The following is a 23,982-nucleotide window of genomic DNA, read 5'->3' on the forward strand; positions in this document are numbered from 1 at the left end:
AGGTCAATCAGGTGTATCACCTTACCCGATATATTCATCTTTGTTCTCCTCAGTCACCAGGATATTGGAACCTCCTAACTTCAGGTCATGCGAAGTAACCTTTCCCAAAATTTCCATGTCAACAGAAAAGTACATTTCTAAGCCACATTCTTCAATGTTGTTATCTCTGGGTGATACAAATGTATATCAACTGATTAACATGGTATCTAAACTGACTTCAAGAAAATGTGTTATTGAAAGATAAATCTTCAAACCTTATCCAGATAAGGGAGTTGTAAAATTCAGTATCAATAGATTCCAAATCCTTAATAGTCAATTTTTTACTTAGCATACGCTTGTAGAATGGTAAAGAGAAACCAGTATCAATAAACTTCCCATGAAAGAGTGCCTGCCAAGAGAAATAAAAAATTTTGCTTAAAAATTTATAAAACAGTATTTTTCTTATTCAGAGCACAATAACAGAAATCATGAGGCTTCACAGGCCAAAATAAGCACTTAATAAAAGTAACCAGGATAAATCATGAAAACCAAAATATTATGTAAAATGCGAAGTATGAAGCACAAATTACAGAGTTATATGACTTCAAACACTTAACTCTATCATGTCCTATCAATAACTGTCAACGAGAATGGTAAAAGAACAGTACCAAAACCGCACTCTTTCTAGTATGTTTTATAAATTAAATTAGCCTAAATGGATGCAGAAATACAGATGGAGCCTCAGGGCTCCTGTGCATGCACCTGGCAAGACTGACCTCATCTGCCTTCCTCCTGCTCACAACAGCCAACACAGGAAGCACCAGATCCCCTCACACCCCGACTCTCACCACCAACTGCCCATCCATCTCAATATCCAATTCCATTTCTCACACCTCCCTAACTCCCAAAACCATCTCTATGCTTGCCTTCTAAAGCTCGTGATCCATCATTAACAAAATCCCCCACATACTCCTTCCCCGAAGATACTTTAGCATCTTGATTTAACAAACATCTTTGCTTCCACCCCAAGTCCTCCCACAGGGGTGCTGTTTCTCTCCCATCCCCCTCATGTCAACAGCCCTGGAAGTAGGGCAGGTGTTGCTCATTACTAATTCCTTCTCCCCAAATCTGCCCATCTTAAAGCTCATAGCTTCATACTTCCATGAGTGGCTCATAGCCACATCCCTGCACCCACTTTGCTGCCACCAACCCTAGATCTCTGAGTTTCTCCTTATTACTCCCTCAATGCTGTGTTCTACACCACCATCATAATTTTAGACATTTCAGTATCTACAATGATGATTTGCTTAATACCCTTTTTAGTCCTTTCAGTAACCTTAGTCTTTCACTTAGCTAAACATTTTTGACATCAGATACTGTTACTAGCAATAACAGCATTCTTTCACAAACTCAATTTCAACCAACACCTAATTTCCTAGCTTACTGCCTTTTGCAGTGATATTTGCAATTTCTGATCCCCCTTGGATCTAAACAATACATGCAACCTTATCACTATCTCTCAGCTTCTCAACAAAGTTATTCTCTCCTTATTCAGTTTTGATTCCAGCATCAAATCACTAAAATTATTCCAGTGTATACCTTCAAACCCAGCCTCTCCTCAAAGAAATTCTGGCAAAATCCAAAGCCCAGGTAAACACAACCCTTAACCTACTGCATGCCTATGCCTGGGTATTGGAACATGCTAGAAATGCATACACAACCATCCTGACTAGTTCATGACCAACAACCTCCAGCAGGAACTTACTGCTGCCTGATAACTGTATTTCCCCACTGTACTCTCTCCCAGGTGACTATTATTCCTCACATACTTTTCCCTACTCTTCACTCTGAGCTAATGATCTTGCTTTCTATATCACTGAGGAAACAGAAGCCACCAGAAGAGAATTTTTGTGTTCCATCACATCTGCTCACTACTAGCATCTGAATCTATATACTCTATTATCTCATACTTCTATGTGTGCCACACAGATCTCTTCATCTCTCCTACTCATTGTCACTGCTCCCATATTCCCTATCCCTTTGACTTCATCAAATTCTTTCTTATCATTATCTGCATGTAAATGTTTTATTCTCATGACATTCCCTGCTCTAAACCCTTTTGTGAATTTCCAGAAGTCCCACACAGTACCTTTCAACCCCATCTCCCACCAAATTCTCTCTCATATACTCTGTTCTACACATGCCATTTTTCAATCAAAAATATAATTCTCAGTCATTAAGTGGCTGCCTTCAGCTCAGGTCATGATCCCAGAATCCTGGGATCAAGTCCCCACCAGGCTCCCTGCTCAGTGGAGACCCTCCTTCTCCCTCTCCCTCTGCCTCTGCCTGCCACTCGGCCTACTTGTGCTGTCAAATAAATAAATAAAGTCTTTAAAAAAAAAAAAAAAAACAAAAAGAAAAATATAATTCCACACTGGAACCTTTTTTTTTTTCCTGTTCCTTTATGTCTAGAATGTTATTCTCCAAGATATATGCATCATTCAATCCCTTGCTTTCACATTTCTGTTCATGTGTTACCCCCCCAAGAGTCCATCTCTAATCATGCCATATAAAAAAGCAACATTCCTTTTCCCTCAGCACATATTTATGTGTTATTCTGTCTCCCTCTGATAGAATTTAGATCCCTGAGAGCAGGGACTGTGTCTTTTTATCATGGTCTCATCTCTGTCATACAATGATACCATAGTCGATGCTTAATAAATATTTGCTAAGTGAATAGACAGAAAGTACAAATACAACATTTCTGAAAAGACAAGAGTCCCACAAGAGTTTCTGCAAAGCTCTAAGAACTCCCAAAACATCAGTCAAGTGCAATTGTTAATACAACTCAGATTTTCTCTTTATTCAGAAGTAGTCACACCATAATTAAACTTTAATTTATAAAATAAAAGGACTTTTAAAGACTAAGTGGCTGCATTGATAATCCTTGTATTCCTAATCTTGATTTCATACAGGTACTCCAAAAATATGGTACTCTCCTTTCTACAAACTTCCTTGGTAACAGAATGTGTGAATACACATAACCAAGGATAACATGGATCATTAAGTCCACTCCAAAATACTTCTGAAATAAGTTTAAATAAGTAAATGAATAAATAAATAGAAGAAAATAAGAACTTACCATAGCAATAAAGCGACCAATAAAACAGAAGTATGAAAGATGGTCTGGGTTAATGGTTGATGCTGGATTTATTTGAAGACAATAGTTGTTCTTGCCAGCATACTCAAATAAGCAATACATGGGGTTCAAAACTTCATGTGAAAGCAAGAAAAACCATTCTCTAAAAGAAAGTAGTATTATTTTTTAGCATTCATACATACATGAATTTAAAAACAAATCTTAAATACACCCATACACACATCATCTCTCTGCTCAACAGCCTTTCGTAACTCTGCCGACCAATTCCTTAGCCCTCCAGTTAAGTCCTCCTAAGATCTGGCCCTCTACTCAGTTACCTGCAGTTCCTGTGATACCCAACTACAAACTTGGTGCTACTCACAGGTAACAGGCTTATTTCTCTGCCACACTTTTGCTTGGGTATGTCTCCTCAGTGTCAACTCAGCCTCGGTAGGTCCCACTTTTGCTTTCAGTCCAACTGAGACTCATCCCACTTTCATCATATTTGTTTGTATCAATCACTGAACGCTTTGTGGTACTGTGATAACAATCACAATATTACTCATTTTCCTGCACAAGACCTGCCCATCAACGAGACTAAAAGCTCCTCAAAAGCAAAAGCCATGTCTTCATATACATTTTTGTATCCTTTTTGTATCATAGGCATTCTAGGATCTACCTGCAGTCGGTTTTAGTTAAGTATCTGCTGCTGATACTGACATACACAGCACTGCTGCTATGCAACCGTTTTAGTTTTATTGCCAACAAATTACAAATGGAACTAAAACTAAAAACATGGCATCTTTAAATGTGATAAGCATTCTGTAACTTATTTAGCAAATAAGTTATTTAGCAAAGTCTAATAATGAAATCCAACTAGATAAAAGAGGAGTAATTCATATCACAAAATAAGCCCAATCTGCAAGACTTTCAATAGTAATTTCTTCTAAGCAGGGTTCCAAGCTCAAATGCTTATAGTGATCAGTACACATGGCTTCTTTCTCTGTATGGGCTTCACATTCTCTACTTAGCCACAGTCCCCTCCATTAAGGAAGAATCCTTTCTAGGCAGATAATCACCATCCTTAGATGACAGTGCCATGGTGTGCAGAGTGAAAAAGTGTATCTCGCCCACAGGGCTGAATCAGCTATGCAGATTCAGCCAACTGATGCCATGTGAGAAGGTGGGAATGTGGGTCTAGGGTTTTTAAAAAGAAGCCAGAAATCTTGATTCTTAAGCATAATCTGGTGATTTTCTCTAATGCTGTCAAATAATGGAAAAAAATTTAAAATCACAATGGGAGCCATTATTACTAAATCTGGCCTGGAAGCCCATTCACAAAAGCTTTTCTAAAGCTTTAAAAATACCATCTCAGAAACTGCCTGACTGGTAGAGAAGAGAGTCTTTTCCTAAACAAAATCAACTAAGAAACGATAAACACCAATTCACAAAAACTAAATCCAGTCCCAAAGTAGTAGTTGAACCAAGTGACTTCCCACTGTGACAAGGCTCAGGTTAAAACAGGCCCCCAGGGGAAAGGACGGACAGATCTGTGATAATGGGTTCAGACGCAAAAACAAAACAGAAACCTAGAAATAAACTTTCTAGTTGCTGCAGATCACTTTTAGCAAACAGCAGCCCAGAGAAAACTGAATATATTCAAAAGAAGAAAGCCTATACTTGGTATCTGACCTATATACCCTGACATTGAAAGGAAAGAAAGAAAAATTATAACAAGAAGTGGAAGAGTTCACTTTCAGCATATCCTTTACTGTACTCTCAAATAAACTAAAGAGATAGTAGAGGTTAAAAAAAATTATGAGACAACAGATGATGTAGCAGAGCCTAGAGAAGAAAATGAAGAAAACAGTAAAGCCACTAATGAAGAAAAATCACATTAGAAGCAACAAAATGTAGGGTAGTACTGCATACAGTGACATGAGGACAGGTTTGAGAAAATAAAAAAAAACTGAAGAGAAAGATAAAAATAATCAGAGAAAAGATGACAGACATGTAAGACTGACAAAGAAGATTCCACATACCCATGATTGATGTTCCTGAAGAAAAATGGAACAAATGGAACAGAAAAAATATTCAAAGACATAATAGAAGAAAATTTCCCTTAAGTTAAGAAAGATCTTAATATGTTCCTAAGAAAAGATATAAAACAATCACCAATGAAATTAACGAACTTCAAGGAAAAGGACTGTGTGGGCATCCAAAGGAAAAAAAAAAAGTTTCCTACAAGGGGCTGGCCTTCTACTTCACCTGCTGTAACATTCAATGGTAGAAGACAGGGAAGTAATGTCTACAGAGCAGTCAAGAAACTACTGTTGCATAAGAAATTTGTACCTAGTGAAGCTGTTTATATATAAAAGCAACAGAAAACACATTTTCAAACATGCAAAACTAAAGGAGTGTATCACCCTTGTGAACTCCTAAATAAATCAAAACATGAAAACATGAATCAAAACTAAGAATTCGGGAATAAGAAAGTCATGTTACCGAGTAACTGAATATATGCATTAAAACCCTCAAAATATAAAACTAAACCCAAACAGCTGAGGTAACTCTAAGTACAGACAAACATACGAATGTTACAAAGTCAGACACTGTAAAAAATAAAACTGTATTTCATTTCTAAGGTAGATCTTTTTAATATCTGAACATTCCTGAAATTGAGATAAATCACAATAGATGTGATATGATAGGTAGTGTTTCTTTTCGAATAAGCTTAATAATGGACTAGCGAAGAAAATATGCTAATTAACCAACTCTGATAATTCCACAAATATGCTCCCATCTATCTCTTTTTGCCTGCTATACAGAAATTGTGATTTTGTAATTCTGTACACCTCTGAAATATTAGTTTAAAAAGATCTGTTCCTATGAAAAGGTTTAATTCTTTTAAAAGGTTTAATGAGGGTGTTCTGCTAAAAAACAAATTGTTGTCAAATTATATTTGGGCAAAGCAAAAATTTTTATATAGTTATTCATTAAAAAAATTAAAAATTAAAAGGATTTCCCACTCATATTGCTTCCCATTTTCTACTGTTAACAACGTATTTAATGAATGTGAAAAACTATTCTCAAAAGGACTGAGACTGGATTAAAACACAAACATAAAACACTGTTACATAGCAAAAATTCAGAAACAACCTTATGTATGCTGATCCATTAATTACGGTATCTACATAAAACGTAATATTACACAGAGATTATTGGCACCATCAAATAAAGGAGTATTATTAGCTCCATATAGGATATGAAAAGATGTCCATGAAATACAAAACAATAAAATCAAGTTGCTATATTGTGCATATTGTATGATCATTTGTTTCAAAAAACCAGCAAATATTATATTACACATACATACAAATTTTTATATATGCACAGAAAATGTATAGGATAGGATAACCACGATAGTTATAGTAATGCTTACCTCTAGAATTGCACTAATATTTTTTTTTTTAAATAACTTTGGATTGCTACTGAGAAAATGTATGTTCTCAAGAATACATCCATTGCATACAATGGAGACATACTTATTTCAAAGCAGATGTGTGTTTTTTATTTTACCTTGCTAGACCACCATAATCAAGTCCTTCTTCTCCTCTAAATATTACATATAATCGCCTTCTCAAGTCATAGGGTTTTAATGCCATAATCTAATTAAAAACAAAAACATGGATACTTAAAACACTCATACACAGCATAAGCTTCTTCCAAAACAATTCAATTTAAATTTCATCTGCATTTCCAAAATTATACATTTCCTTATCTCATACAACAATGCCTTTAACTCGAGATCAGCTGATGTGTTCCATGAACTAGTAGATATATTATACCTTACTCTATTAAGCTTTCTGTAATTCACCTTCTAAAATCTCTTTCCCCTCTTCTACTATTAAATGGTAGTTCTACTTTGGGTTAGTGGCAAGAGAGAAAGAGTGACACAGAAAGCTTTTAAGTTTATAAAATATCCCTTCCCCTGTTGCTCCTCAAATTATACCAAAATCTTATAAAAAGTGATTTGCAAATTTTTCAACATTTGATGAGAAGCAAAAGAGCTTGTTTTGAGCCCTGCTTATACCACTATTCCATTTCTCAGTACTAAAGGAACTCAGCTAAACCAAAGGATTTATATGATATGTAAACCCAATTTTCATAATCCTTAAAAGCTTACAGTAGGATTCTAGCAAACAGGCTTTACTTCTGGATAACGATTACTTCCACCACACATGTCAAAACCAAAGCCAAGACCGCCATGTCTGAGTGACAGCAGAGCTGACCAGCAGGACTTCGCCTCATAGGCAGTCACGCTTGTCAAACAGACCATGCTTCTCCCCACACCAGAGAACAAAGCAAAATAAAATCTTTCATGAATCTGGATGATATACACTTACTACAAGAAAGCTCAAACAGCTTATAACAAGCTAGGAATTTGTTAAAACTCAAACCAAAAAAGTTTTGATAACAACTGTATTACGTATTTTGCCCAAATTCCAACAGCTAGTAAAGTTAAGTTAGAATTCGAACATCTCTAATTTTTGAGTGCCGCTATTTCATTTTGGCTTGTTTATGTAAAACTCCCTGTGTACTTGTATACACAGGGACTTTCAGTTCATCATTGTAATACTTTGTGTGTGGGGGCGGGTGGGAATGAGAAGACTTAGGAAAATTCTCCACAACATCAGAAAAAAAGAACTGATAATATTTTGATTTTTTATCTTTAAATATTCTGCAGATGATTCAGGAAAGGCAGACACATTACATTTAATTCATTCACCATTGTTTACTGAATACCTCCTATGTGCAAGGCACTATTCTAGATACTGAGCATAACAGCAGTAAATGAAGTGGCTGGTGTTCCCATGGGAGCTCTGGTAAGGGAGACAAAATGGGTCACGCAGTGCTACGTGTTACTAAAAAGAATACATAAAGGGCTAGAATGGGACTATGAGGGAGGTGAGCAGGGACTCCCATCTTAACTAGTGTGGCTCAAACGAGGTCTCTCTGGGATCATAATCTTTAAAGTGAAAATCTTTAAAATGAAACCTATAGGAGGTATCAATGAACATTAGGATTACTGAAGGGATACTTAAATGGAATAGACTATCTATACTGATTTAATTTTAATTTGGTAGTATTATCAAGACTTAAGTTTGAGTTAATGAAGTCTTAGAAAAGTAACTGTCAGAATGTGTCAACTTGTTCCAGAAGCTGTTTAAGCTTCATTTAAAATGGACTTAATGGTAAGAGTTATCTCAAAGGAATGTTGTGAGGATGAATTAAATGAAATGATACTTGTTAAGAAGCCAGTGCCAAACATATGGCAATCACTTGCTCCATGATGGGGTTTATTATGACTATTATTATAAGGGACACTCAGTAAGTGGCAGTCATGGTTTAAAATTTCTAAACCCGAACTCCCTTTATATACATAGAATATAATTGTTTATTCTGATAAAATCTTCCTTACCTGTTGGAAGGAATCTTCAAATAGTGTCTGCCGGGATACATTGATCTTTACATGACTGGGTAGTGCATTAGACTAAAAACAAAAATAATACCACGATATCATGTATGGTGTAGTAAAGGTAAGTATAAAGATAAGACTAAATGATTATGAACATAAGATTTATTTACCACTGTAGTACCTGGCACAAATAACGGAAGTGAGCAAGTTTCCACCTAAAGCTGCGTTCATAAGCAATCTGTGGACCACCTTTAGTTCTAAAGGAGAAAAAAAATATATATATATTAATCTGAAATAAAATTGGATATATAATATTCAGTATGAAACTGGAGTATACCAGAGTCCTAGAAATGACCACAGGAAAGTTATTTGCTGGGAGAGCAGATACGTTTGGTGGGCCAAGAGGCCTGCGCAGCTCAGACACACACAGAGAGCAAGACTGCATGCATGTATGGGTCTTTTGTAAAGAAGTCAGTTAAACGAAATATTAAAGTTTATTACTGACTATTTAAAAAAAAAAAAATCAAACCTTTGATAATACTTAAAACTAAGGAGGACAGAAGCTCTAGGTAGAAGAGACAAGAAAGGAAATTCTACCACAACTTATACCTAACCTCAAACTGAAAGAAACACTGCTGAGATGGTATGCAAAGCAAAAGCAATTTCTAAGAACAAGGGACATCCAGGTCACACAGCTCAACTGATCACTGAGGGAAGAGGCAGAGTGGGTGGTATGGAGGGATAGGTTCGATTCACACTGAGAAGGCCTGGGTATTCTGCCTTTTGAGGGAGAACCTAAGATACAAGCACAAAGACCTTTCATGATCTTAGGGAACATTTTGGAATGGATGGAAAATGTTCTCTTATGTTGTTAGGTTCAAGTGAATTCACTGAACAAATATCTGTGAAATATATAGTATTACCTGACATTCTTGTAGCCGATTAGAGTATTTGTTAATAAAATAGGTAACAAAACCTGTTTTTGTGGAGGTTATATACCAGTGAGGTTATATACCAGTTATATACCAGTGAAGACAGACAACATACAAAATAAAGAAGTAAACTATATATGCAGTGTGTTCGAAGCGGATAAATTTTTTTTAAAGATTGTATTTATTTATTTGACACAAAGAGATAACAAACAGGCAGAGAGGCAGGCATAGAGAGGGGAGGAAAAGCAGGCTCCCGGCTAAGCAGAGAGCCTGACACGGGGCTCAATCCCAGGACCCCAAGACCATGACCTGAGCCGATGGCAGAAGCTCAACCCTCTAAGCCACCTAGGCACCCCAAAAGGGAGTAAATGTTTTATCACTCCTGCTCCTCAAAGAGGAGGAGGAGGGAGGGAGAGAGAAAGGGAGAGAGAGACAGAAAGGCAGTATAAAAAAGATATGGAGTGGGGCGCCTGGGTGGCTCAGTGGGTTAAAGCCTCTGCCTTTGGCTCAGGTCAGGATCCCAGGGTCCTGGGATTGAGCCCGGCATTGGGCTCTCTGCTCAGCAGGAAGCCTGCTGCTCCTCCTCCTCCTCTCTCTCTCTGCCTACTTGTGATCTCTGTCTGTCAAATAAATAAATAAAATCTTAAAAAAAAAAAAAGATATGGAATGGTACAATGAGAAGTTTAAATTTCTGAAATGGGTGAACAGTGCTGAGTTCACGGGCAAATTAGTATTTGAGCAAAAACATGGAGGGCATTAAGTCATGTACATATTTGGGGAAAGAGCAGAATAAAAGCTAAGACCCAGAGGTAAAAGCCGAGGTGCTTGAATAGCACCTGGGGGTGCTACTGAATAGCTAGGGGGCCCGTGAAGCTGAAGGAGAGTGAATGAGGGGAGAAAACAGAGATGAAACTGAAGCAATAACAGGTCACATTCTGTAAGGCTGTGGAGGCCACTGTGAGGGCTCTCCTTTTCACTACGAGATGGGAAATCACTGAGAAGGTTTTGTATGAAGGAATGACTTTATACTCAATAGAGGGGGGAAAAAAAGTCAATCCTGTTGCTGTACGGAGAATTACATTATAAGAGGTGTGGTAGAAAGCAGAGAGACAGAGGCACCACTCCAGCTGACCATGTGGTGGCAGTGAATATGGTAAGACCTACGTGGATTCTGGACATACTCTCAAGCTGAGGTAGCTAGAAATGTATTGTGTCAAATGCTCCTAAATTAAATGAGACAGGAACGTAACCAACCCCTGAATTAACAATTAACAATGGTGATGGAGATCACTGGTGTCTTAACAAATTCAGGGTCAGTGGAACTTCCTTATAGTCTGTTTCAAAGAGAAATTAGAAACAGCAATGTAGAGATAATGCTTTCAAGTACTTTTTCTTTAAAGGGCAGCAATAAAATGAATTTTCAAAGAATTTAGAAGGTAAAATGTTGTGTTTTTATTTGTTTTTTAATCTAGGAGAAATACCAGTTGGTGAGACTTAATTCAGTAGAAGAAAAACTGATGATGGAGGACAGCAAGATGGTAACTGCTAGAGCAATTAAATGGGAAAGAGGGGGGAAATAATCTAGAGTGCCAGCAAAGGGACTGGTCTTTGATAGGAACAATGATAGTTCATCTACAGGATCAAGAAGGAAAACAGATGCTGGGAGGTGAGCAGATGTGACCGTAGGAATTAGCAAAACAAACAAAAAACAAACAAAAAAACCTTTTATGGTTGCTTCTATTTTCTTAGTGATGCAAAGATATCACACCTAAGAGTAAGGATGAAGGTGAGCTCTATTTTAACATATTTTTATCTGGAAAATTCAAATGTGTTAACATCTCATTCCTTTACAAATTATAGTACCATAATATGCAGTTAAGAGCACAGACTCTGTGAACAGACTGCCTTGGTCTGAAACCAGCTCCATTCCCTTCTGTCTGGTTTTGCGCAAGTTAGTTATGCTCCATAAGCCTCAGTTTCTGCACTGAAAAAGGGAAAATAATAGTATCTCTCTCAAGGGGTCATTGGGAGATAAAATGAGCTAGTTTATACAACACTCTTAGAGCACTACGCTGCACACAGCAATCATGAGATAAATATTTGCTAGCGTTACTATTAACACATTATGTGCTACAAATTCATTCTCTAGTCATGTAAAGCAAAAATGGGTATACCAGGCCATTACTTACACAGGTTTTCTTGATCCACAAAGTACAATCTGTTGCTAAACTTGAGACTAAATTTTTAGTATATGTGCTGCAGAAGTGAGCACTTGAGGCTAAATTTTTATGTCCTCATTAAATAGCATTTAAGAACTTCAGGTTTTCACTTACACAGATGATTTCCCATTGCGAGGATCTTTGAATGTTGTTGTTCTTGTATTATGATCAACAAAGTACCTAACACCTTCCCGAGTATACCTAATTTCCCAGCCTTCTGGCAAGGGTTCTTCATTCTGTAAGCTAAAAGATAACGTTACAGTCAGAAGGTGAACATCTTCTAGGTACTAAAAACATTAGAATCAAGGTTTACTTGATTTTATCCATAGATCTATGTAAGATGACTTGGTTAAGGCCTTAGTACGCACATACCCTTGAGTTCTGGGATCTTCCCACTGGGTTGTTTTTGTGTTATGATTCACAAAGTAAACCCTGTCGGTTGAATCCACTCGTTTTTCTAAAAAATAGAGTGAGCACAGCATTTAATCACTCTTTACTATATATACCTTTAGATATTTTTACCAACAACATATTAGCTTACCCCAGCCTGGTGGCAAAGGCCCATATGGGTCATTTTCTGCAGCTAACATTGAAGCCTGATTGGAGAAATGGTTGGAGGGAAAAATAAGAACATTAATATAAAAAGCAGAGATAAACTAAATACTTGATAGAACCATATTTCATAGTAATTTTCTAAAAAATATAATAAAGGAATGTAAATATAGTGATTTCAAGATACAAAGTACATTTAAAAATGTCATGAGTTAAGAGGGGCCCATCAGTTGATAAAATCATTAGTTTTTCTAAGATGATTTAGAAATAATATACTGAGATTAATATTTTAATTCTTTAAACATTTTAATTTAATTAAATTTCAATCTAATAATTATTTTTTAATTTTTTTAGCCCTTCTATAATAACTTGTTGGGAGTGAAATGAGAAGAGCATATAGAAAATTTGTGGTGTTTAAATGAAAAATATTACTTGTTTAAAAGTAACAACAATAATCACAGTTCCCTGTAAGACACACCTATTAATAAAATCAACATTAAAATCCAGTATCATCTTTGTACAAGTAAACTTTTATCTCAGTATTATATCTTTTATATATTTATAAATAAACATTCATGCCTACATATATTATTGCCCAGAAATATATTCAGAAGAAAATATAAACATTGCACTATCAATTTAAAAGAACGATAAATGTAAAAATCATCACCTGAAAAATTACATCTTAATGACAGTTATACATAATATTTTATAACCTTATAATAGATGCTGTTAATTTTACCTAATATCCACTTCCCACACCTCCTTCCATGACACTCAAATCACTGTTTTGTTCGAGACAGCAATGTGTCCATCTAATATTCCACTCCCAGCCTTCCTCACAGCTGAGTTGGTAGAATGACCAAGTCTAGCCAGGGAGTACGGGTTGAAGTCCCTGGTAAGGACACCCCTTTTCAAGTAAAAAGGCAGGGCTTGCAAGATAAAAGCCATCTGCCCTTCTCACTCCCCTTTCCCCATCTTCTTGTGTACGCTGGGGAATGAAGCCCAAAGGGCAGCAGCTCTGTATGACTGAGGTAAGCATGAAGCATGGTAACGATGCACAAAGAATCTGGGTTAACAGGTGGCATTACTGAGCTAATGTATGCATCAGCCTGGACTTTTATCCCAGACTTGTGCTATACTTAGATAATTACACCTCAACCCATTTAAGGATGTTCTCTGCAGAACACACTTCTATTACAACCCTATGACCCGATTCTGCCCTGTTTCCCAGAGGCTTTCATGTATACAGCTAAGATGACCCAGAACAAAAGCACACAGTACCTAATTTCTTGTTTACTATATACAGCTAAACAATGAAACCTTACTACAGATTTCTCTACAAGTTACCAAAGAACCAGCTGGTGGCAGCAGGAAATGCTATGTAAGCTGGGTTGGCCCCCTCCCTCTCTGCTGGCTATAGATCACCAGGAGAATGGGTCAACCTGCAAATGAGAACTTATTATTTAACCAGTGAAGAAAATGGAGCTGAAAGAGCCAGCCTGAGGCAAGATAATGGAAAAGAGTTATTTAAGTTTTCTTTTTGTGTCTTTCCTATTTCCTCCTTATCTGCTAGCCTCTATGTTTCAGGTTTTCAAGTTGCCTCAAAACACTCTCTAGAGGTGTCCGGTACTTAAAATTTGTATTTTCCACTTCCTGTGATCAAACCTATTTAATGAAGATTTCTCTTTACCCCAAGTCTTCTTGCGGGTGTTTGCTTTGGCAATAAATGAACCATCAATTGGTCAAATTTTCAAATAGCTTAGATATTTTGGACAACACTGTCTCCAATCCCAGGAATATCTCTGGTACGTCAAACACATGAAGCGGTTTCTGACAATCTGGAATGGGAATCAGAACAGCTGGAAAATGGCAAGACTGGTCTTAAATAAAATCAGGAGCAAACAAAATGATTATAATTAAAGGCAAAGAACTGGGAATTAGTACAGCCATATTGTTTCATTAAGAAATTTCCCTTACAAACTACCACTTAAAAAAGACAAAAACTGTAATATTGCTAGTAAACCAGAATTAAAAACTTAGTATGTATGTATGTCAGAATTATTTATTAAAGAGTTAATAAAAAAATACCTTGCAGTGCAGTCTATAACATTTAAAAATCACCGAAGTAGAAAAGAGCAAATGCCTGGAGGAAAGAGCTATACTGACATCTTACAATCTGCTCTTACCGAATAGAGGTATCTCTGGTTGAACTGTTGCATAGCTCCTTGCAACTGGTTCCGCTGAGACTGCCACTGCTCAAAGTTTCGAACAGACTCCATGGTAGGCCGCTGCCAGGTTGTTGTTCTGGTGTTATGATCCACGTAATAAACTCTGCCACGATCATCGACTCTTCTTTCCCAACTACCACAAACAAAACAAGCATTAATAAAAATTAAACAGAAACTGGTATTTAGTTAATACTTCACTCATATAATTTAAAAATCAAAGACACAACATCTTTAAAATTTCAAATATGTAACCTGCTTTTTGGGGGGCTAAATTGCCTTCCCATTCTACTACTGTATGATTTCTGAGAACTGTCTAAAAAAGGGGCCAAAGACTGAATAGTTCCAGTTACCAATCTGGCTAGCCTCTCTCTTTCTGGTTAAGAAGCTACTGAGTGTTCACTGTACACCTAGCAATCTGCCCCTTAGCACCTGCCCAAGTTCAGGGCTGAAACTCGATCCTTACAGGTCTTTCATCTTCCTGCTGTTATCCGGCTGCTGAACACAAATGCAGATTCAATCATGTCATTCCACCTATCACAGCCCTCCCACATGGCATTAAAATGAAACCCTTCACCATTTCAGCCTCCTCTACCCTAAGATCTTTCAAGGGACCTACATGAGAGTCAAATAACTACTTGCTGGTCCCAAGTGCATAGTATGTTTCCCTTTATCATCTCTTTGTCTGAATATTCCCTCAAAACAAAATGCTCTTTCCTATTTCACCACCAACTGAAGTTCTCCCCATCCTCCCGCATTCAGATAACTGTAAGTCAATTTGTGCCATTGATCTTGTTATGTAGCTTATTCGAGGGACAAGGCAAGCCTATAGAGTTCTACTTGCCCCATCTCAGCTCCCTTGCAAACACATCTTCTCTGTGCCATTAACTCAATGATTTAAAAATCCTTTCAGCAACAAGTCACACAAAAATAACACTTATGCTTTGAATTTTCTGGACTTAGAATGTGTGCTACATTCGTTAACTTTAAGTTACATCTGGAAGGACAGATATTCTGAGTGAGCAGCAAAGACAATAAGGAAGATACTGTAGGAACAGGCAGAATGGTTTTTTTTTTTTTTTTGGTATGTATGTATATATGCATGTATTTAAAAGATTTTATTTATTTATTTGAGAGACAGTACAAGCAGAGGGCGAGGGGCAGAGGGAAAAAGCAGGCTCCCTACTGAGCAGGGAGCCTGATGCAGGGCTCCATTCCAGGACCCCAGGATCATGACCTGAGCCGAAGGCAGATGCTCAACAGACTGAGCCACCAGGTGCCCCTCAGATAGTGTCTAAGAATATAAATAATATAATTGAACTAGCTATCAGCACAATATGTATAAGGAGTTATGAAAGATAAGAACACAAATGAAAAGGAAGGTCTGTTTGTGAATGACCATGAATGACAGCCTAACAGCATGAATTTATTTAGCATGTAATAGAAATGTTTTTATTCATTTAAGCCATAATGTGATACAATTTTAGCCATAATGTGATACAATTTTACTTAGAGTAATCTTTTAGATAACTTTGAAGCACTTTCACATCTCTTGTATCATTAAATGTCATTGTAATATACCTTAGATCACTATCTCTGGAGAACCATACATACAAATTTTCCTAAATACACCTTTCATTCCTTAAAAACTAATGACAAGCACTAAAACTGGATCAAAATTACAAGTACTCTCAGTAACTCTTGCCAATGTTTGACAATCTCTTGAGGAAGCCCCTTCAGACTAACTGTAGAAGAGATACAATATAACAAATCTCATTAACTGAAATGATTCACAGAAGTAAATGAAGGAAACAGAACATGCACAATGAAGAATCATTAATAAATAACTTTAAGAAATCACATGTATGATAAAACACAACTGGAGATGCATAAAGCTGTCACATTACCCTGGAGGTAAAGGTTGTGGCCTCTCCCATGTAGTTGTTCGAGTGTTATGATCCACGTAGTAAGTTCTACCATGAGGATCTTTTCTCTGTTCCCACCTTTAACAAAAATGCAAAACAAAAATATAAGATAACTAAGATAATCTGAAAAATCATTCCTTATATATGATCAGGAAAATTACCAGTAAGTCTTACTTTAAAAGGATACATATACACACACACCTTAAAAGGTGTATATATATATATATATATATACACACACACATATAAAGTTTCTTTTCCCAATTATTAGTACCCTTTAAGTTCTTATTCCTTTTCTATTAACAGTATTGGGAATAATAAATATAGTTAGAAAAGGAAGATAAAGTACTACCTAAAAGTTTTAAAAAGTTACTAATTTATAGAATTTATCACAGAAAATTTATCATCAGAAATTTATCATCAGAAAAGACAAATGTAGGTAGGGGCGCCCGAGTAGCTCAGTAGCTAAAACGGTTGCCTTCCACTCAGGTCATGATCTCAGGGTCCTGGGACTGAGCCTCGCATTGGGCTCCCTGCTCAGCAGGGAGTCTGCTTCTCCCTCTCCCTCTGCCATTCCCCCTGTTCATGCTCTGCCTCTCAAATAAATAAATAAATAAATAAAAGACAAGTTTAATCACAAGTAGAGGAATTTCCAGCCCAGTATCACACTCAAGGCACAAAATGTTAATGAGGTAATTATCCACTTTTGCTAGCAATTTAAAAAATGCACATCTAAAAGATTTTAGGAGAAACTGCATTAAAGAAGTATGTGGTGAAATTGCTCTATAATAATTCTTCTATATGCATACAGTGTCTTTTTGTATACAACTATCTCCCTCTTGTTTTTGATAAAACTCCTCAGTTTTTGGACATCCCAATTTCATCTTTTTCTGTTCCATTTCAAAGACTCAATCTCTTATTTTCCCCACTCTTGTTTTCTCCCCTGTGATTCCTGTTTCCTCCTCTCCTTTCTTTCTATAATATGGTATAGAAGAAAAATGTTAAATATAAAATATAAAAACCTGCTTATTTCTGATTTTAACATTCTTGTTTTCAATTGAAAGTAGAAGAAATGGAAGTATTTTTCTTTCTCTTAAACCCAGGGACCCAATTTAATTTGATTCTTTATGGATTAGAGAGGTCTTTAATAATTAAACACCCCCTTTTTTATTTAAAGATGTTTATTTATTTTAGAGAGAGAAACAGCAGAACAGGTGGAGGGGCAGAGAGGGAGAGAGAATCTAAAGCAGACCCCACTGAGCATGGAGCCTGACAAAGGGCTGGGTCTCATGACCTTAGTCAAACTCAAATCAGACACTCAACTAACTGAGCCATCCAAGTACCCCTAAATTATTTTCTTACACAACAATTACACATATTAAAGGTATTCCCTAAGCAAAGTGCACACATATACACATACTTTAACGTAGAAAAGGCATGTAAAAAAATTAATAGTTTGCTTAAGCTGCATCCAGTAAACATAAGTTATAAAATGCTTCCAAACTAACTCAGGATCATGTAAGTTATTAAATTTATCTATTAAAAAATTACTACTGCTCTCTGCCCTTTTGTGGCCACCGCTGAAGCACCAGGAGCCAAATGAAGTTCAATCCCTTTGTGATTTCTGACCAGAGCAAGACCCACAAAAGGCATTTCAATGCACCTTATCACTTTCAGAGGAAGATCGCGTCTTCCCCTCTTCCCAAAGAGCTGAGTGAGACAGAAGTACAGTGATCGATCCATGCCCGTCCAAAAGGATGATGGAGTAGAGGTTGTGTAAGGACACTACAAAGGTCAGCATGTTAACAAAGTCGTCCAGGTTTACAGGAAGAAACACATCATCTACACTGAACAAGAATGGCGAGTAAAGGTGAATAGCATGTCCATGTGGGTATTCACCCTAGCAAAGCGATTACCACTAGACGAAAACTGAACAAAGACCGCAAAAAGATCCGTGAACGTAAAGCCAAATCTCACCAAGTCAGGAAAGACAAAGGGCAAATATAAGGAAGCAGCAACTGGGAAGATACATACATAATGAAGTACGCTTACATAGGACTTTAAATAAAAAACTGTTGAAGTGGAAAAAAAAAACAACAAAACACTGTTGTATAAAATCCTATACTGGAACAGTCATGCTACCCTGTACTACAAAAATTTAGGTATTTCTTACAAAAAAGGATTTCACTAAGAAACTCCTGAAATTTCAGATTTTATTTGCTTTAAATAATAATATAAGTTCATGGGAGGGCAGGATTCAAATATGGAATTTCATTTTAAAGACATTTCAGGAATATTTGTAACACATAACAATGGGCTACTGATTTGTATGAAAGGTTAACAGCCCAAAACAAATACCTTCAAAATGTATCAAGTTTCAAGAACTTCCTGATAATGGTACTTCTGCTATTTTTAGATATTAATTCTAGTAATCAGTCCTTGGGTTTTTGTTGCAATTTCAAATTTCTAGGTTCCCATCCTTTCTTTACAAATACTTGTTACCATGTTTAATTCAGCTTTAATTTTTATCAAAATTATATATACTTTTACATAGCTGTATACCCTCATAGCTACATACATCTTCATACATAGTCTACAGGGCTCACTACAAGAAACAGTGCCTGCTGTCCTCTTAACTTCATTTCCCACTCCACAAATGCAACCTTTTCAACTGTTTTTAGCCAATTCTTTCAGTATTTACCTCTTTTCACATTAGTAAGCTTGCTCTACAATTTAATATTTAATTTCAAACAAAATATATTGATTTCTCACTGTGAAAAATGAAGCTGGAAGTCTCTTTTCTGCACACATATACATACACACACACTCTGTAACACTTAACCCTCCTCTGACTATTCCAAACACATACACATATTGTGTCCTTCCCCTTACAGTTATGCGATATAAAACCCTCCTGGCAGCTGAGTCATGGAACACATCATCTTTGTCTCCTTTCCTCCCATTTCCGTATTTCCTGTATTTATTAATTTAACTCCAAATGCTTTTCCAGCCGCATAATGTCCTCTCAAAATATTCAGGCTCATTAGGCATTTATCAATCACAGTTGCCACTTGATGAGCTGCTGGTCTCGCCCAGCCAACTGTGAAGACTGAGGTACACCTGCCCTCTTGGGTTTCCTTTCACCATCATGCTGGTGATCCCTTTCCCTCCCTTTCTATCAAGACACCTAAGATTTAGAACCCACGTCTTTTACATTCAGTAGCTAATTTTAGAGAAACAAGAGTCCTGTCAGCTTCCTAAGAGAGAATACACAGGAAATAAACTTTGGAAACCAAGGATGTCTGAAAACGTATTTATTCTATGCACACACTCAACAGTGTGGCTGATTACAGAAATTTAGATTGCGTTTAATTTCCCTCAATGTAAGTTGCCTAATAGCTTCCTGTGTTGATTCTGAGAACTCTAATGCCATTCTGGTAAGTATGAGATCTGCTTCCAGTCCCTTTTTAAAATCTCTGGAAATTTAAAAAATTTTTTTCTTTGGCCCCAACATACTAAAATTTTCACAACAAGGCATCTTAATACAGATTTATTTTCACTCGTTAACCTGATTTTGGTGGGCCCTTTTAATAAGAAAATTTATGTCCCTCATATTTGTTACGGTTTTAAGGACTTCCTCCCATTTTCTCTCTTTTTGGAACTTTTCTTACTAGACCCTTTGAATTGGTACTCTAAATTTTCAATTTTATTTCTTTTATTTTAAAAATCTTTTTGTTGTTTTTTGGGAAATTTCTTTACCTTTATTACCCAAGTCTTCCAATGAGATTTCTAAGAGCTTTTGGTTCTTGAGGTATTCTCCTTTTACACCTCCTTCTTTAATGTATCTGTTCTATCTACTCTTATGTCTCTGAGAATATGAAAACTGACTGGGACCTTTGTGTGGTTGGGCGCAGATTGTGGGATTGACTAAAGAAGTAGAGAACAAGGCTATTTCGTTAGAGGACAAATAGGTATCGGTATTTTTAGTCTTTTTAGGATAGGGGTTTCAATAGAAGATAATTTCAATCTGGGTGAGAAGGTAAAATCCTGGTGTCAATATTCTGGGATTTGAGTAGGTAAGAATGCTGAGGTTTGCAAACTCACTTACAAATTTTATTCACTTACTAATCTCCTAAAGGTTCACTTATGTCCCAATTTAGCACAGTTGCTGCCCTCAAGTGTGCCTGGTGTTCCCAAGGGTAAAGAACTTCCAGAGAAAACACCTGTAGGCAAGATACTAGTCCGGGCTGCAGGGAGGAGAATTAAGGATTTATTTCTCAAAGTGACTTTCAGTCTTGCTCTTTGTAGTGCCATCTTTACTACCACTTCCTACCATATCTGATGGTGCCAATGCAGAGACCAGGCCTGTCCCCCTTGCAGGCCAGAATTCAGCTCTCCTGGGTTTGCTAGGTCAGCTCCACTTAATCATTTTCCAGGTGACCGCAACCTCATGAGAACCTGCAGAGAAGCATCCAGCTAAGCCACTTCCAGATTACTAATCCTCAGAAACTATTTAAGATGGTATGTTCTGTTGCTTTAAACTGCTAAATTTGGGGATAATTTGTTAAACAATAATACACAAGGAAATACTATAAATCCATTCAACTCTTGATCTCAGCTCCAGTCTTGATCTCAGAGTCTTGAGTTCAGGCCCCACGTTGGGCTCTACACTGGGTGTGCAATCTACTTAAAAACAAATCATTAAGAACTTTGAAAAGAATTAAGGTAAACCTACAAATTTAAAGCGATAAGCTTCATGAAGGTTTAGGTTTAAGTCTATATTGCTCATCAGTGTAAAAATAGCACAGTACCTGCAGAAGTGCTTAATAAATACTTACTAAATATGTGCTGAATGTGAGTTGTACTGACATGGACATATAACCAAATTTTAAAAAGCACTACCAGGTATTTACCTACAGGTTACAAAAGCACCTGGGTGGCTCATTCGGTAAGAATCCGACTCTTGATCTTGGGTCAGGTCATGACCTCAGGGTGCCAAGATCAAGACCAACACTCGCTCCACGTTGGGCATGGAGACTGCTTAGGATTCTCTCTACCTCTGCCCCACCCAACACTCATACTTCCTCTAAAACAAAAACAGACTTGAGGGGATACATACATCCTGATGTTTATAGCAGCATTATCAACAATAGCCAAATTATGGAACAAGCCAAATGTCCACTGACTGATGAATGGATAAAGAGGAGGTAGTAAATATACACAATGGAATATTACTCAGCCATCAAAAGGAGTGAAATCTTGACATCTGTAACAACGTGGATAGAGTTAAGATGGTATTAGGCTGGGTGAAATAAGTCAGTCAGAGAAAGACAAATACCACATGATGTCACTCATATGTGGAATTTAAGAAACAACTGTCCCCAGACGAACAGTGGGGGAAAAGAGAGGCAAACCAGAAAACACTCTTAATTACAGAGAACAAACTGAGGGTTACTGCAGGGGAGGTGGGGGAGAATGGGTTAAGTGGCTGATGGGTATTAAGGTCAGGACTGTTGTGATGAGTGCTGGGTGTTACATGTAAGTGATGAATCACTAAATTCTATACCTGAAACTAATACTATACTTTATGTTAACTAACTGGAATTTAAATAAAAACTTGAAGAAAAAAAAAAGGCAACCAAAAAACACTGTGCAGAGTATTTTCTTAAAATAATTATACAAGTATATACATAACAGTAATTTACATAGCTACTCACTAACCTCTTCACCTATTTCTATCTCTCCTCATAGAACCTGTCACTATGTGACATTATGTTGTGTGTGCAAGGCCCCAGGCTGGTCAGCCTGCTGTTACACATACTTCACAGCATCAGAGGCTTAGCCTCTCTTGGCCCTCTGAACACCCAGGGCCTAAAGTCTGACACAGAAAAGCTCTTAAATACTTACTACTGGAATAATATAGGGACACCATTCTCTGAGTGTTTTTTTTATGACTTAAAATATTTAACTTGGTCCATGTCTTGGCTTGTGAGCAGGAATACATTATACTATTGGGGGGGGGAAAAATAAACATAACCAAGTGTTCCATTTATATAATGAGCTAGGAAGCTCTATTCTAGTTTTATCTCAGGCAAACTGCAAATATTTCCAACTTAACATTCAATGAATATTCAGTAAGCTCTCATGTTGGAGCCCAAAGTTGGGCTCAATCTCACGACCCTGAGATCATGACCTGAGCTGAAATCAAGAGCTGGACACTTAACTGACTGAGCCACCCAGGCATCCCTAGCCAACTGTTTTTAATTTTTCCAAAATAGGGGTTCACTTCCAAATTTCAGTGTTTTTGCTCCTAACAGAATTGATCTTCCTCAAACTTTTTCTATAAAGTGCCAGATAGGAGTATTTTAGGCTATGCAGGTGAAAAGACAAAATCAGTAATATTATGTAGGTCCTTACATAGTAAGAGCAAAAACTCCTGTCATGCCCCACCTCATTTTTCCAACAGCTGGTCCAAGAAGAGATTAACTTGCTGAGCTGTCACTCCCAAAGTGAGATTCTACCTCTTGGGGCACAACAGTTGTCACAACTGAGTCCCCAGTGTGTAGGTGGTAACCAAGGCCTTGGGCAGCAATGATGGAAGAAGGTACTGGTAGGGGAAGGGGTGGTGCAGAGCAAAGGATGATACTCTGGATTGGTCTGGGTGACTCACAGTGACAGCCTACTAGAGCTATACCCATGGGTCCTAGAAAAGAGGTGGGCTGGAACTGACAAGAGATCAAAATATCCCAATAGTGGAAATTCATGAATACTTCCCAGTAGGTACAAATTACTTGGCTGAATGAGACTTCGCAATAAAATTCTTTAATTTTATGGATCTACATGCTAATTTATAACTGCCACACATCTCTTCAACCGTAATACTCACCTTTCTAGTATTTAGGTATAGTCTCTGTGTCTCACTAGAACATTATATATAAATTTTCAAAATCTGCTACTGAACTAAGACCTTGCTTTAAAAAAAGTAAATGTGGAAGAATTTGGTGAAATGTATTATAATAAAAATTACCACATTTAGTTACTGACTGAATAACTATTGGTTTCAAACTTGGATAATGGAATAGATAGGAAGACCTGCCTTCTCATAAACTACAAAGGACAGTTACCTCATTCTCTTCTCTACTGCTAACCACTGTGTCCAGACTCCTCACATCAGAACCTGATTACCCTTTAAAGTCTCTCCAATTTAAACAAATAAACAAACTTTAAAATCTCTCCCATTTTATAAAACAAAAACTAACCCTCAGTTCTCTATCTCCTCTTGCACGTTTCCACCAACCAAGCATTCCTTACTCTGTGTGTTCACTGGTAAGAAAGCTTTACATACTCTCTTTAAATGTTTTCTACACACTTCTAACCCTCCCGTTCACCCCATCACAGAGCACTCTGAATACAGCTCTATTTCCCAGAAACTGCTTTGTCAAAGGTCAACAATAAATCATCTCTTTGTTGTTAAATTCAATCGGTGCCTTTCAGTTCTTATCTTACTTGAAATTTTTAGTAGTTTTTGA

General features: G+C 37.0%; 1 protein-coding gene across 3 annotated transcripts in view; it reads right to left on the reverse strand.

Moving 5' to 3' along the window:
• Positions 1–23,982, reverse strand: part of WWP1 (WW domain containing E3 ubiquitin protein ligase 1) — a 112,356-nt gene that overhangs the window by 17,597 nt on the left and 70,777 nt on the right. For all 3 annotated transcript variants that reach the window (XM_032869089.1, XM_032869088.1, XM_032869090.1), the window contains 11 exons: positions 16,436–16,531; positions 14,490–14,664; positions 12,290–12,344; positions 12,121–12,205; positions 11,863–11,991; positions 8,779–8,854; positions 8,601–8,672; positions 6,698–6,786; positions 3,122–3,281; positions 255–388; positions 26–166 (listed from right to left, as the gene is read on the reverse strand). In XM_032869089.1, the coding sequence (XP_032724980.1) occupies positions 26–166; positions 255–388; positions 3,122–3,281; positions 6,698–6,786; positions 8,601–8,672; positions 8,779–8,854; positions 11,863–11,991; positions 12,121–12,205; positions 12,290–12,344; positions 14,490–14,664; positions 16,436–16,531 (1,212 nt within the window). The remainder of the gene's footprint in view (positions 1–25; positions 167–254; positions 389–3,121; positions 3,282–6,697; positions 6,787–8,600; positions 8,673–8,778; positions 8,855–11,862; positions 11,992–12,120; positions 12,206–12,289; positions 12,345–14,489; positions 14,665–16,435; positions 16,532–23,982) is intronic.

This window comes from Lontra canadensis, unplaced genomic scaffold (assembly GCF_010015895.1).
Source record: "Lontra canadensis isolate GAN:19392208 unplaced genomic scaffold, GSC_riverotter_1.0 scaffold37, whole genome shotgun sequence".
NCBI lineage: Eukaryota > Metazoa > Chordata > Mammalia > Carnivora > Mustelidae > Lontra > Lontra canadensis.